At 38.3% G+C, this 15085-nt stretch overlaps 1 protein-coding gene across 2 annotated transcripts in view; it reads left to right on the top strand.

The window, feature by feature from the left end:
* Window positions 1-14673, top strand: part of Rpn9 (regulatory particle non-ATPase 9) — a 42358-nt gene extending 27685 nt beyond the window's left edge. For both annotated transcript variants that reach the window (XM_083121734.1, XM_083121735.1), the window contains 3 exons: window positions 7575-7766; window positions 11468-11665; window positions 14457-14673. In XM_083121734.1, the coding sequence (XP_082977860.1) occupies window positions 7575-7766; window positions 11468-11665; window positions 14457-14555 (489 nt within the window). In that variant the 3' untranslated portion in view covers window positions 14556-14673. The remainder of the gene's footprint in view (window positions 1-7574; window positions 7767-11467; window positions 11666-14456) is intronic.
* The last annotated feature ends 412 nt before the right edge of the window (window positions 14674-15085 follow it).

Here is a 15085-nt window from a genome sequence, read left to right as displayed (position 1 = left end):
ATTCAATCTTTGCATGGCAAGCTGGCTTTCGTCCATTGTTAAAGTGTACATTCTTCTTGTAACAGTGGAAGGATCTACTTTTGTTAGAACATTGCTCGTTGAGACCCAACAAATGTCCAGTTGAACAAAATGGGTACATAAAAATGATCCTGATGGTCCGTGAGGTTGAAGAAAGTTAATTTGTAAATCACCGGTGTCTTCAGACACTTTATGAACACACTCTAGCCACCAGTTGTTATTATATATGCAAGTAAAATATCCAGTAATATCTGAGAATTCTAAGACATTTGAACATATTATGAAACGATGTTCTATAAATTCATCACATGCAGAATAAAGTTTCATATGTATAACATCTTTTGTAAAAGGAAGTACTGCATGAACCTTTTTGATTCCTGGAATGGAATTAACTTTAGCAAATCGATCACACAACATAGAAAAATCATCCTCATGGTAGGCAACATTGATGAAGTTTTTGCGATTCTTGTAGTGTGCTGCTGCTCCATCAGAAAAGTAAAATATCTTGATCAGGTTTGTCAGAACCAAATTTATCCTTCAAAAATGTAATAAGTACTTTCTGGAGTAAGTTAACTAATGCTTTATCATGCTATCTGATATGGCAACCAAAATTTTCAGTTATGACTGTCGAAGTCCTGGGATTTCCATAATAAGTAGTGAATGGATGTATTGTTGCTTGACCATTGTTCCAGTGAAAACCTTGCAAGGCATCTTTCAACACACAGGAGTAATTTTCTGCAAAATCACAAAGTACAATGTAGTGCCTATCAAGAACAGTTTCTTTTAAATGCTTGAGAAATTAAGCATTTTGGCATGAAAGAATTTCCGATCAGGTGCACATTTTTTCGACTAGAATTTCTATGAATTTTGCAGGCTTCATTGATGTTTCAAGTGTTGATCTGTCTGTGGATATCCACTGTTTGTTCCTGCTTTGGTGTTAATTTCCAGGTGATACTTATTAATTACATAATATGGACTGTCAAGGTTTCCACGGATCTCAAAATCTTCAAGGCTTTCTAATCGGGATGATACCATGAAGCTGGTGATCAAGGTATCTTACTTAGATAAAGTCAGCTCAAATTAAAACTGTCACACTAAACACACTATCTATTCAACATTCTACCACACTTGTTTCAAACAAGACTCCTGCACACATTCTTCACTTTCTAGTTGCAGAAGTATTGCAGATTTCAAGTCTGCAATGCAGGAGTGCAGTGTTGCAAACTCCCACTAGACATGACCAGCTGAAAAAATACATGTATACTAATTAAATTGTTTTTCTTTAATTATCCCATAATCGTCCCAACTTCAAATTTGGTTATGTTATTGCGTAACTTTGTGTTAACAATATATTTCAGTCCCAAGGAAATCGCAGATATGCATCTTCAAAGGTCAAAGTGGATGACCTTGAAAATATTTTATTCTAAATATAGTGATGTGATACACCGTTGGAAAGCTTATTTCATGTCCTTTCAAACATGACTACAACCAGCTCTCTACGTCAATTAGGGTAAGAGCAATTATCCATGAAAGTCTCGAGAGCAGACTAAAAATCGACAATTTTTTGTATTTTCAAGCCCCCAAAGCTCCATTACTATTCCACACAGGAAGCTACAATTTCTCAGGATTTCATATCTTCATGAACACTACCAAATAGTAGAATTTCAGAAAAATCCGAGATGGTTTGGTCAGAAATTACACTTTTTTTTGTTGATTTGGCATGGAATGACTTAATACACAAGGGTAAATCATTAAGTATTGCACAACATTTTTTTAAAAAGGAAGTTTAAAAGGTAAGACAACATAAATTATACACAATGAAACAACATTTTTTAGCTACTTTTTGACATAGGAAGCAAGTCTTTCAACACATTTTACCCATCGTGACACTAGTTTCAATAAACCCTGTTCATTGAACTCCGTCATTTGGGAATACAGTCATCGGAATTGAAGCATTTGACACGTAGGAATTTCTTCATTAGATCAAACAGATAGAAGTCTGATGGTACAAAGCCCAGATTGTATGGTGGGTGCTGGAACACCTCCAAAATAAATTTCTCGATTTTGGCACGAACAGTAGCTTCAACATGGAGGCAAGCATTGTCATGGGACAGTATGACATTTGCAGCGTTGCGTTTCTCTTGAAGGGCTCGACGCAACTTTAACAATGTTTTTTGAAAGCTTGCAGCATTCACAATGGTTGCTAAGGTCCAAACAGTCTTCCCTATACACACACAACATTTCCCTGTGAATTTCACTAGGGTTTTGTCCTTTCGCCCACAAAAAACGAATTACAGCTCTTTGCTCTTCAGACGTTGACGACAATAAGTAGTTCACGCTTCTGTCGCAAGAGTTATACCTGATCAAACAAATTACGTCTGTAGCGAGAACTTCAAACTATACGCATGTAAAATATAAATGTCCCAGCCACAATAACGACGTGGGGAAAAAATGTTGTGTGATACTTAATGATCCACCCTCGTATATAGTGGAAAAGTGAAAGGGGAGAGAGGAAACACTCACCAGATGCAGAAAAACTTCAAATTTTCGTGGTAGCTCTGCATCATCACTGCGACAGCATGGCCTGCAGGGTTGCCAGGTTCAGAGAAAAAGTGTTAACAGTGCCACACTTGAAAAAACTGTGAGTGGTGAAAGGTGTTGTTGAAGGTGAGGGGAGGGTGTGGGTGGACATTACTGGGTGGCCTTGTTCAGGCCAGGGGATGTGGTTGTACTCATGGCTGATATGTAGGCCCTCTTCCAACTTTTGCGTACTGAGGTGTTGGTTGATTGGGGCAAGGAGCGGATGATCGCTACCTAGAAACAGTCATTGAAGGGAATATTGTGGTTGGTGTGAATGGCAACAGCAAAATCCTTGTTTTGGGTGGAGGAGCGGTGGTTGTTGATGCGGAGGTTCAGTGCTGTGGATGTTTCCCCTAGGTAGAAGCTCCCACAGATATTGCAGGTGAGGATATAATGAGGTTAAAGCTGTAGCAGGTTCTTTTGGGATAGAGGGTGAATTTGCCAGTGGCAATGTGGATCTGGAGGGTGTGGGAAGTGACAAATATGGGGCAGGTTTTGCACCTTGGGCAGGGACTAGTTGATTATGAGTTGGTGGATTGTGGTGGACCAGGATGTTTTGGAGATGGGAGGGTGTTTGAAAACAACTCTGGGCTTGTCGGGAAAGATATTTCTGGTGTCAGGATCACTGTGTAGGATGGGAAGGAGGGAATGTAGAGGGTGTCTGATTTTGTTGGGTGGGGGTGATGGGTGACAAGTATAGGGGGATTGGTGACAGGTTTCTTGGTGGAGGTGTATGAAGCAGCTCGAGATATTTGTTTGGTGACCAGGGTGGAAGGATATCCATGGTTGATCAAGGCTTGGTGTAGGCGGAGGTTGTAGTTCTGTCAGGAGGAGGGTGAGGTGTTGACCTTTGAGTGCCAGAGAGAATGGTATGGCTTTCTTGGTGTGGAATGGATGGGAGCTGGAGAAGTGTAGGTATTGCATATGGTTGGTAGGTTTGATGTGGATAGAGGTTTCCAAGGCTCTGTCCGAAAGGTACAAACTACAGACTTGAAGTATGGTCTTGATGGAAGTGACATCACCTAGTACAGTTCGAAAGCGCCAAGAACAGAAGCACGTAAGTGCACAGCTCGCAGTACAGATGGTTGCCGACTAAGTCACGTGATTTTCGCACTCTTTGTTCATTTGTGTAAAACCACGGAGGTAGAAAGCCAGCAACACAGGTTAAATATACGTTATGGGCCAGCAAGTTGTTGGTTAAAGTTCTTCTAATGTGTGGAAATGTATGTGTACGAACATTTGAAAATGCTATGTTGTTTCTATGGTGAAAAATAAGTGTTTAAAATGCAGGGAAAACAATGAGTACTCAGTTTTATCTACTGATCGTATTTGGCGCTTCAGTCGAAGTGCAATTCAAAAGACTTTCACTTCCAGTCCACGACTTGAAGACCGCACTCCAAGACCATACTCGGAGGATGCTTGCTTCAAGTATGGTCTTGCACCTGTCGCACATGGCCCAAATGACCTTCCTTCATGTGCACACCCACATATAGGAAGGCGATTTGATTGGTGGAGTGGGTCCAGGTGAACTTGATGGAGCTGAAATGGTTTAGTTGGTCTAGGTAGTCAGGGATTGTTCTCCATGTGTCCAGATCATGAAGATATCATCGATGAAACGGAGCCAGAGGAAAGGTTTCAGGGATTGGGCACTGTGAACACTTTTTCTCTGGGCCTGGCAACACTGCAGCCCATGCTATCGCACTGTTTATGTTGCTTAGTTAACAAGTCTTTTTTCTACTCCTGATGATGCGGTAGCTACCATGAAAGTTTGAAGTTTTTCTGTGTCTATTGAGTGTTTCCTCTCTCCTCTTTCACTTTTTATTTAGCCCTTGTGGCCCTCCTTCCTTTTATCCTGTATATATATATATGCACATATTGGCACAAAAATTTAATGTGTATGAATTTTGTTCATGCCAAGACTTTATTTTAAATAGCTGCAATGTAACTTTCATAAACATTATTATAATGTTTCATTCATGTTTGTAGGAATGGAAACCTTTTGAGATAATATGTTTAAAACAAGTGCTTGCTTTGTCCAAAAATCTAATTAGTCTGTTCCGTTATCTAAAGTGACCACCACTATTGCGCTCTGAAAATATCGCAGCAAACACAGGTGATACTTCATCACCTTTCTGTAGAACCCATAAATTACATGAATGTGTATTATATTGAGAAATTGATCAATTCCTGTAATATATATATATAAAAAAAAACTAGTGCATCAGGATCAATAGTGTATCTGTTAACTGTGTAGCTAACACCATTATTGACACTAACGTCAACTGACTTTGTGGTCAAGCACATTCAGCAGTCAACAAACCTTCCCTGATTTGAGTTCTGGCATTGGTGTTCTTTTGTGAATGTGCACTCATGTACAGGGTGGGAAATAACCTTTTGCTAGGGGTCCACAGTAAAAAGTAACAACAATTAAGAAATTATGGTAATACCAAATGTTTACTACGACAATTGTGGTTACAAAAACAAAATTAAAAGTTAGTATGTCCACCGTTTGCTTCTCTCACAGCACTAAGACGATCAGGGTAGGAGCTCAGAAGATTCGCAAACAGTCCGTATTCCATTCCATGTCACGGAGGACTTGTTCCAGATGAGCAAGGAGTGTTGGCCGGGAATAGCAGTCCGGTCCACGTTCCACTATCATCAAGGACTCAACTGCATCCTTCAGAATAGCCCCAAAGTGCTCCGCTGCATTCAGGTCCGGTGATGCACCCGGCCATTCAGAACTGCTGAAGTAGTCAATGCTACTTCGCCGAAGAAGGTCTTAGTTTTAGCATTTGCCTTGAAGCAAGGTGGTTTGTCGTGAACTAACTTTTAATTGTGTTTTTGTACCCACAATTGTCGTAGTAAACATTTGGTATTACCATAATTTCTTAATTGTTGTTACTTTTTCCTGCAGACCCCTAGCAAAAGGTTATTTCCCACCCTGTAAGCATCATTCACCCTTATGTTGCAATTAGAGATTTTTCAAGATCAGGGTCAATCGCACATCCTTAGCCTCAGAAAGAAAAAGAAACTATGGACGTATTTAGACATGCACTTTACAAAGCGGTCCCAGGTTCGATACCTGGTGGAGGCACACAGTGATTCGGATCCCACTTTAAACTGTAGGTCCAGTCCCGATTAACCTTACTGTGCATAAAATGGACTTTAAACATCAAATCAATCAATCAATCAATCATGTACTTTACAAAACTATGCTTGCCTAAGCTGCTCGTCAAGTCAACCTTGCAGCAGGTTTTCGCATATGTAGTTCCAAACGTGCGCGCAAGAACATAGTTCCACTGAGACGGGTTCTATTCCGACACAACTGCATACTTGCAAGAAAACAGTTATTTAATTTGTAATATACAGACAAAATAGTACATCCATTAGCAGGTATGGACTTAATTGGTTGCAATCACTGTGCAGACGAACTTAGAACCGTAGATTCGCCAACTGCAATGTGTAGTGCGTTGAAGAGACACTGAAACTTTAGAGCGAGTCGAGCGAGACTGAATGCGTTGCAGAACGCGTGCAATCGGCGATACCAGTGTTGCACATCCCACTCTTTTAACCCTATGTTTATTGTAGAGCAGCGAGAATGGCTGAATCTACTGTTCAGCGCGCGGTTTTACCCTAATGTTATTTTGGACTTCGTCCGAAGGGAAATTTTCTTCAAAGACAAGCAAGTTGTTTTGAATGCATAATCCTCCTTGCGGCAACAAGATCAAAGTAAAACAGGGCGTGAGGTGATTTGCCGTCAATGTGCGCACGAATTGTATCACGGGTGTTGAATGATTTGCTGTTTGAGTTTAGCAAGAGGAAACGATTGTTTGTTTTTTGACGACAAAAGAATCTCCGCGGTATTAAAAGATATCGCAGTGAGAAGAAACATGTTTATTATTTGGACGAGACGTCCTTCAACTCGGTGGGTGGGGGAAGGGGGAATAAAACATGGAAGGATACCAGCATGCAAAACCACGCCAGGGCTGAAGAAACCAACGATGAGGGGAAGGGGGAGGCTTATTGTTTCACCCACTGGCGGCAATGAAAGCTTTGTTGAAGGTGCATATTTACTGTTCCGCGCAAAGAAAGGGAAGGGTGATTATCCGCAAGAAATGGACAGACCAAGATTTGAATCCTGGTTTAGTGAAGTGATTCATAAATTGAAACCAGAGTAATAGCGACAGACAATGCACCTGATTGTATATATCACCAATAACAAATCATGTTTTTTTGGTGGTATAACTTGAATTGCGTGTGTCTTACAGGAACGGATGTATTGCGGACGAAGCAACCACGTTTTTCATAAATGTATTTCTTTCTAAACCAAAAAAAAAAAAATTGTCATTAAATTCAAGAGGGCCTATCGTTGTTTACTTTTATCTTTGTTCATTTTTATTTTTGCGTGCTCGAAATATACACACACGCTCTCATGTTTCGAAGATATTTCGCATTTATATTAAGTAATGACACATTTATTAAATAATCTATGCGCAGAAAGTACTTTTAAAATTTTATGTTTCAGGAGACAAAGAGAAGCAAAAATACATTCCACTTGACATGCATGCGGGTTTTGATGTGTTGTGCGGTTGGCAATACTGTGGATTTTCTCAGTGTCTGCGATGTAAGCAGCTCTGCGGTTGAGGAAAGACTGGCACGGAAGATTCTGAGCTCAGTTCTCGCGCGGATTGATACATAAAACCTGCTGCAAGGTTGACTTGACGAGCAGCTTAGTTATACCTTTATATTCATGTAAAAAAGTAACAGTGTGGCAAAATTTTGCAGTAAATTATAAAGTCTATTTAGAGGAACATCAGATAAGTAAAATTACTGGCAAATTTGATGTTAAAGTACCTATTATTCTGTTCTGTCCTTACTATTATAATTGTTAGTTCCACAATCAATTTGCAGTGAAAGTTTCTGTAACAAAAGAATTTTCTATGTTGTGTCATGTGTATGCTCTTTGTATCTTCCAGTTGGCCCATCCCATTTTAGAAACCCTAAAGACATCTGATGAAAGAGGCTGGCTGGTTAAATTCTTGTATGCTTTCAATTCCGGAAGCATAAAGGAGTTCAACAACATGAGGGCCCAGTGGACAGCTGTTCCAGATCTTAAAGATAAGGAATTGGCTCTGCGTCAGAAGATCTCACTCCTTTGTTTGATGGAGGTATTAAACATATTTTATATGCAGGAAAACCTCATTAATATGAAGTTCAAGGGACCAAAAAATGTCAACTTCGAATTAATCGACCGAGTTATCCAAACTTTTTGAGGTGCCGCGTGATTTCCTCTGCAAGTAAATTAAGAGTATAAATTGCCCCATAACCGGAAATAAATTAAGAGTATAAATCACCCCCATAATGTATGTGTTAGACTTGGTAATAGCAATCAGCTTTATATGTATACTATATAATAATATTGTAAGTTTTATATAAACTTTATTGACTCAAGTACGCCATGCAATTTTTTTAGACTAAATATGTGACATAATGAGGGCACGCAGCTCATGGGCAAAGAGATTCCTAGGAGACTGTAAAACCAATTACCCCTGTTATACAATCATCCTGTTATACACTGGATGCGTATTATGGGAAGGAAAAAAGGGCATGAAATTGTTTTCACCAAAACGTATTTTAAAAATGGTATTTTGTTTTAATTGACCACAGTTGTTGCTCTTCCACTAAATTCTTACAATTCTAGTTCCTGAGAAACCCGTTTGTACCGAGACCTACAGAAAGCAAAACAATCTCTTGTTTATTAAAAGTGAAACTCGAAGAATCTCGACAACAGTCACACTGGCGCCAGCATGGCGATAATCGGGCAGAATGAATGTTGGATTTTATGTGGTTCTACTAGACCATTGTTCGTTACTGGATTAACTGATTTAGATAAGATCTCTTGAGACGACACACAACATTTCTTGGCACCAGACAAAAAAAACAGTCCCACCTCTTCCTTTCCAATGAGCAGTCCAAACTCTTCCTTGACTTGCATTGTAATCCATCCTGAAAAGGAAACATGCAACTTGTGATCTCTTTGCACAGAATATGGATTCGAGGACACATTAAACAGTGCCACGCTCAATTAATCACTCAATTCAGACTGCTGCTAGCGTAGGGTAAAAAATAAAAAGGAAAGAACATTAGCACCAGGTCTCTGATATGAAAAAATGCAGTGGAACTCCAAGTGCTTCCCCCACCAATTTGTTTACATTGTAGTTAGGATCTTTTATTGTGTCAGATCACTTGTTGAGATGTCAAAGGACAGTGTTGATTCAGTTTTCAATAGCGACGTGTAAAATGGTTTGGATTCTCCTTTGAACTGTATATTTAGTCCCCATTAGACCACCAGAATAAAATGACCTCAAAAAAAGCTTTATGAAACTTTTTTGATATCAAAACGGAGAGGATTGAAGTTAATCGGCGATTTATTGTTGGATTTAGGAGTATTATGGAGGTCAAACACCAGCTCCACCAAAAGTTTTCCCCCTTAAATACTGTTTTTTTATTCTTTATTTTTTAATCTGTCTCTGCGTTCATTCCTCCATTGAGCATGGTTGCTTAATTTTAGACGTCAAAGAAAAGGAGGAGGATTCCACTTCCACCCTCACCTGTAATCAGCCCGTGTGCACACATGAGCAAGAAAATCAGGGCTGAAACACACTGCATCGACCCCACCCCCAAGTCACTGAGCCAACAGGACATGTTTTTGGCAAAATTTATGATGTCATCACAGTTGGGAAAATGTATGAAGCAGGAAACTGGAGTTATGACATATGTAAGATCGAGACAAACTTTTGCTGGAACCTGGATGACTATGCAGTAAGGAGTTTGCCGATCTTAAGTTGGCCTATGTGGCTTTGATTATCTGTAACAGTGACCCTTTCTTATGAGATGTTACTGAGAACAAAGAACACGTTTTGAATGGAGGTGGTTACCGGAAGTTGCCAGCTACCAGGCCAAGAGTTGCTCACTCACGGAAAACTCCTGAAACTCAAGTTGAGAGCTAGACAGATGCGCGAGACTTCCAAGTGCCACGCGCCTGTTTTTTGGAACATTCAAGTGATCTTATCTCGTATTTCTCATGGCACTGGTAAATATTTTCAAGGCGATTAGGGCTTAGAGCTTTTCCTGCCATGCACATTACCAAAGAATGCAAGTCCAGCGGGTTTTCACTGAGTTGTCAGCAGCTCTTAAGACAAGAAAACAAGTCAAGGTGAAGTTAAAATAACATCCAAGCTCTCTCCATATTAGATCTTCTCTTCTCGACTTATGCAGGTGTCTACTTCAAATTAAGCGAAACCAGTTTTGCCGAAGGGTCTTGTAAACAACTTTGTATTAAAAATTATCCATACTGAAATACATTAAATATCCTATCTTATCGGCTGGGGAATGGGAAGAAGTTTGGATTAAAGGGTACTTCGTATTAACCAATATCGTATTAACGAGGTTTTCCTGTGCATGAATTATATTTTTTAGGTGATTAGTTGTAAAAAATCTAAATTTAATCCCCATTGTTTTGCATCAAATGTGAGAAGATACCATGTACAGCAAAAGAAGGATGCAGAGATGATTCAAACACTCACTAAAACTCAAAAAGGATTGGATTCTATCCCAACAATGGGAATGTAATATTCCAAAAGTACTTCTACTTCTTTGTGATCCAAAAACTTGGGGGAAGGACTGAAAATATGAAATGTGTTAATAAAGTGTATCGTACAGAAAAATGCAAAATCTAGGAATGTAATATTGGATTTCCACAGTTCATGAATTTTAATTGTGAATTGAAAGTAGTCATAGAAAACTATATGCTGATGCTTTTGTATTTCCTGGTGTGATTTTTATCAGTATCTTTTAAGAATGCTGTTTTAGGGTACCAAATAACCAAAACTATAAAAAAGGACCTATATCTGATAAATGTGTATCCATCTGCCAGTCCTTACCCACTCTTTGTATCTCAGAAATTACCAGAACTACAGCAGCAATATTTGTCAGACCAATAGACCTGCAAAATAATAGCACAACACAACATAAATGAACTTCCTCAGCTCATCTTTCTGGTTGTGAGGGATGACAGTTGATTTAAGTGACCTCTAGCAATTAATGTTGAATAATATTCAAAACCATATAACTAACAAATGTGAAATTTAATTAATTGAGAGAACTGTGAATTTCCAACTTGATGCAATATGCATTTTTTTTCAGTCTGTCTGTAATGATATCCTGTATTTAACAGCTAATCCAGTTTGAAATAGTTGTAGGAAGGTGACACTATAGTGGAACCACAGGTAAAAGAGCCTTCACAGACTCATAACTCATGTGCATCGTACTCCCACATGGAGAGAGGGCATCACAGTGGAGCATGCTTCTTTATGGCCCAAGTTGAACCGATGTAGAAGTATCACAGGCTTTTGGCCGAAGGTTCTTTTCCTTGTGGTCACTATAGTTGCCCCATGTGTCAACTCACCACCAACAACTTGACGCTGCAAGTACCTAGAATGGACATAGAAAGATTTAAGTTGTGAAATTTGGAGTGAAGATCGAGGCTGGCATGGCAGCTTGGTGGTAGAGTATTGGCACAGAAAGCCAAAGACCCACGGTCAATCTCTTGTTGAGCCTCAAAATTCCATGAAGTAGTTGCCAGTAAATTCTTCATATAACTAATTTAGCTTTCAGTATTTAATAAAGTGTGTTTATCTGCATGTAAGAACCATAATTTAGCAAAATAAATTTTGTCTAATCCTTATTGTAGCAATAAGCCTAAATGTGTGCACCAAAGTGTGATGAGGAGAATACAAATAATTGTTGAAGTGGTATCAGTTCTTCCCTATTCATTACAACTGCACAAATGAGATTTCTCCCTTTCCAGATGACATTCAAAAGGCCAGCAACCAGCAGGCAATTAACCTTTCAGGAGATAGCAAAGGAGACCCAGTTGCCTATAAATGAGATAGAGCTGCTAGTGATGAAGGCATTAGCCCAGGGTCTTGTGAAGGGAGCCATCGATCAAGTAGCGAGTACTGTTCTTATGACATGGGTTCAGCCAAGAGTTCTAAATAAAGATCAGGTATGCATTAGCTCATACTCGTAGTTTAAAAAGGAAGAAAAAAAAACATTGATTTCCAGAAATCAATTTTTTGTTTTATTTATAATCATTATTTTCTCGTAGAATAATGTTTCACAAACTTTTACAAATTTAGTAATTCACAAGGTTATACACCTTGTATTGTAATGGTAATACTACAGATATATGTATGTCTGCTTTATCCCACCCTTTATTGTCCCTGCCTGTTCGGTTGCTTATGTGTGTGTAATACGCAAGAGTATTTATTAACCAGTGCCACATAAGTCTTTTTTCTTTGAATACATGTGTGTCAATTTGCTGGGAACTTCTGGCTTATGCAAGTTGCTAAAATGGAGCCATTTCCATGCATTTTTCAGTCCATTTGACCTCATGGGTCTCTTGTGTTCTTGATTGCAACCAAAGAGAAGTTAAACCTGTAGCATTGTTGCTGGTTTATACAGTTTGTAAAGAAAAAATAGCGACACTGGCTCACACATGGGTGTCAACTGACATATTACCCAGAATGAAGGTTGACACAAATTTTTGATTACAGTAAAATTAATATTGTGAATGACCATTACAATCTCCTCATTTACACCACAATTTGAAACAAATAAACACATGGTATTCAATTTATATGCATATATATGTAATTATGCATGTGGCTTACAATAATACAATTATATGGTGTAATTTTAAAATTGCAAATAAACATCAACTGAAAATCTCAGGAGCAATTTGATCGTAATACACATGGTAAAGAAACACTAGGTTTACCAACAGGTACAAAACAGGTCACTAGTATTTGGTAGCCCTTCCTCCTCTGGCTTTCTTCAAGGCAGCCAATCGTCGAGGCATGCTTACAACAAGATTACGGCAAAGTTCAACATGTAACCAAACCCTGACGATCTGTGCTATGAGTTCCAACCTACTAGAAAATGTCTTGTTGCACAGTTTTTACTCATAATGACCCACAGAATTTCAATAGGATTCATATTAGGGAAGTTAGGTGACCAACAAAGTCTCAGAATATCCATATCTGTGAACCACTGATTAACCATTCAGGATCGATTGCATGAAGCATTGTCATGCTGGTAAATGTTGTAGTCCATATTTGACCCAAAAAAGTGATCTCTGGCTGTTACCAGTACTTTGTGCTGTAGAGTGTGCAGATATTTTGGAGAATCAACTGATCCTTCACATATCTCGATCCTTCAGACACCTTTAGCTGTAAAGCAAACCCATACCATTACTCAACCAGATGATTTCTGTCTCTCAGTAATACAATCATTTTGAAGTTCCTCTTCTTAACCATAACTTCACTCCTGCATCGTTTCCTAGAATTTTAAATTTCTAAGTCACATGTTTCCAGTAATCCTCAGTCCAGCTTGCATATCGGCTCCCAAATTTATGTCATGCTGTCCTGTGGGCCTGTGTCAGCTGCGGCTTCTTATGCATTTTTTTTCTAGGTAATACCCAATTCTCACAATCAAGACACGTTGGTATGAGATCATTTCCAAGGTCCATTCACGGAACAGATGCAATTTGGTGGGAACTCAGTCCTTGATTCTTCAATGCTGCTGTTTTTATTTTGTTTATCTGCCCTAGTTGATGTTTTCTTCCTTCTGCCATGTTGTCGGAGAGATGATTTGTGATGTTCATTCTGTTTCTTAATAACTCTGCCTGCTGTTGAATGATGAAGTTTTAGTATTCCACCAATTTTTCTCAGGGATTAGCCTTTAGTATGCAAAGCAGGAATTTTCCCTTGCTTACGTGAGGTGAAATGTCACATTTTTTAACCATTTCGGCTCATTGACACTTTCCAGACAGCAACAACACTGTCACATGACACTGATGAAACAATATGCAGTCACTGCACAAACCAAAAAGTCACCACACGGTCAGTTAACGCCAATAAAGAAAGCTCCAACACAGGCTTTTTACAGTTTCACAGCAATTGCTTTCTCAGAAACTGAATGGTTGTACGATTTCAGCACCATCTGGAGGCTGTATTAACAATACAGAAACAAGTGACTAGCGCCGCTCATGGGCGAAGACTTCCCATAAAACCCCAATAGTATTCTGCTTTCATTTGCTTTTTCTATGCTGATGTTACATACTGATATTCATGAAAACTGCTGTGAGGATGATGTGTTGCTATTGTTTTTTTTAGAAACTAGTAATTAAGATTAAGAAATTAAGCAGTTTCCTGAAAACTCATGTTTAGGGCCAAGAGGTGCTTCTGTTGACATACTTGCTTAGAGGAGGATATAGAGCACATTCTTTATGCAACAAAATTCATGCATAAATTGTAATCCAAGGGAAAAATAAGACCATATTTAATATCTAAAAAAATACTTTGCACTTGCAATGATCAAATCAATTGGGATGCCAAGTCCCACCAGTAATAATGTAATGCTTGAAAATTGAAACAATTTAAAGTAGTTCTGAATATTTATACATTTTAAAACTATTAGATTTAATTTTTAATTGGAACTATACCTTATCAATGTACCATATTTTTGCTTTAAATTATTCATGATTTGTAATACGTGTACCTACATTTTTAAAAATATGCAACTTATTTTAGAAAATGCCAATTTTCAGGTAATTTTCAAAATGTACATTTCTGTCCCACTTGCACATCTGGTTATGAATGTATATAATGCAAAATTTATAATTGAAGTCTCATTTTGTGAATATGCTGTTATTTTCATAGAATGGATGCTTTCACGAATGAACAAAATTTGTATTCCAGCACATAGCAAAAGTCTGTCTGTTGATTTATTTTCAGATATCTACCATGATCCAGCGTTTGGACATGTGGTGTACAGATGTGCAGTCCATGGAGATGCTGCTGGAGACAAAAGCGCATGATTTTCTAACATTCTAAGGTTGCTGGGAGCATGAACTTTGAATTTCATCAAAATCAATCTTCCTTGTGTGAGAGCACTAATAACGTTGTATGTGTATCATTGTGATAAAATTTCTAAATAAATATCTGAGTTGTTTTCAAATTAATTTTTTCTTCAGTTTTCCTTCATCACAAAGTATGTTTTTTTTAAAAATAAGATTGTACACAAGTAAATATTTCTTGCATCATAATATTTCTAGTAGGTTGACTACCGAGAGCTAATGATAATGACTATGGGGATTAGAGTACTGCAATGAGAGTTTTTCGCTCAAGCGGCAAATAGTTCACACAGGCAACACTAGATGTCATACAGAATTTATATGTTTTCCGCTCGAACAAGCTAAATACACTCGAACCCTATTAGTACAGTATTTCTGTCATTTGTCTATGGTAGTGACAAATATGAATCGTGAAGTAAAAGACAGTGAAATTAAAAAATAAAGTGAACATAGTCATCATCACCATGTTAAAATGCAGTTTTGTATATCTTACCAAGATATGTGAAAATG

Source organism: Lepisma saccharinum, chromosome 4 (assembly GCF_977018435.1).
Source record: "Lepisma saccharinum chromosome 4, izLepSacc3.1, whole genome shotgun sequence".
Lineage (NCBI taxonomy): Eukaryota > Metazoa > Arthropoda > Insecta > Zygentoma > Lepismatidae > Lepisma > Lepisma saccharinum.
The sequence above is the reverse complement of the archived record's forward strand: the minus strand, read 5'-3'. Positions and strand labels throughout refer to the sequence as shown.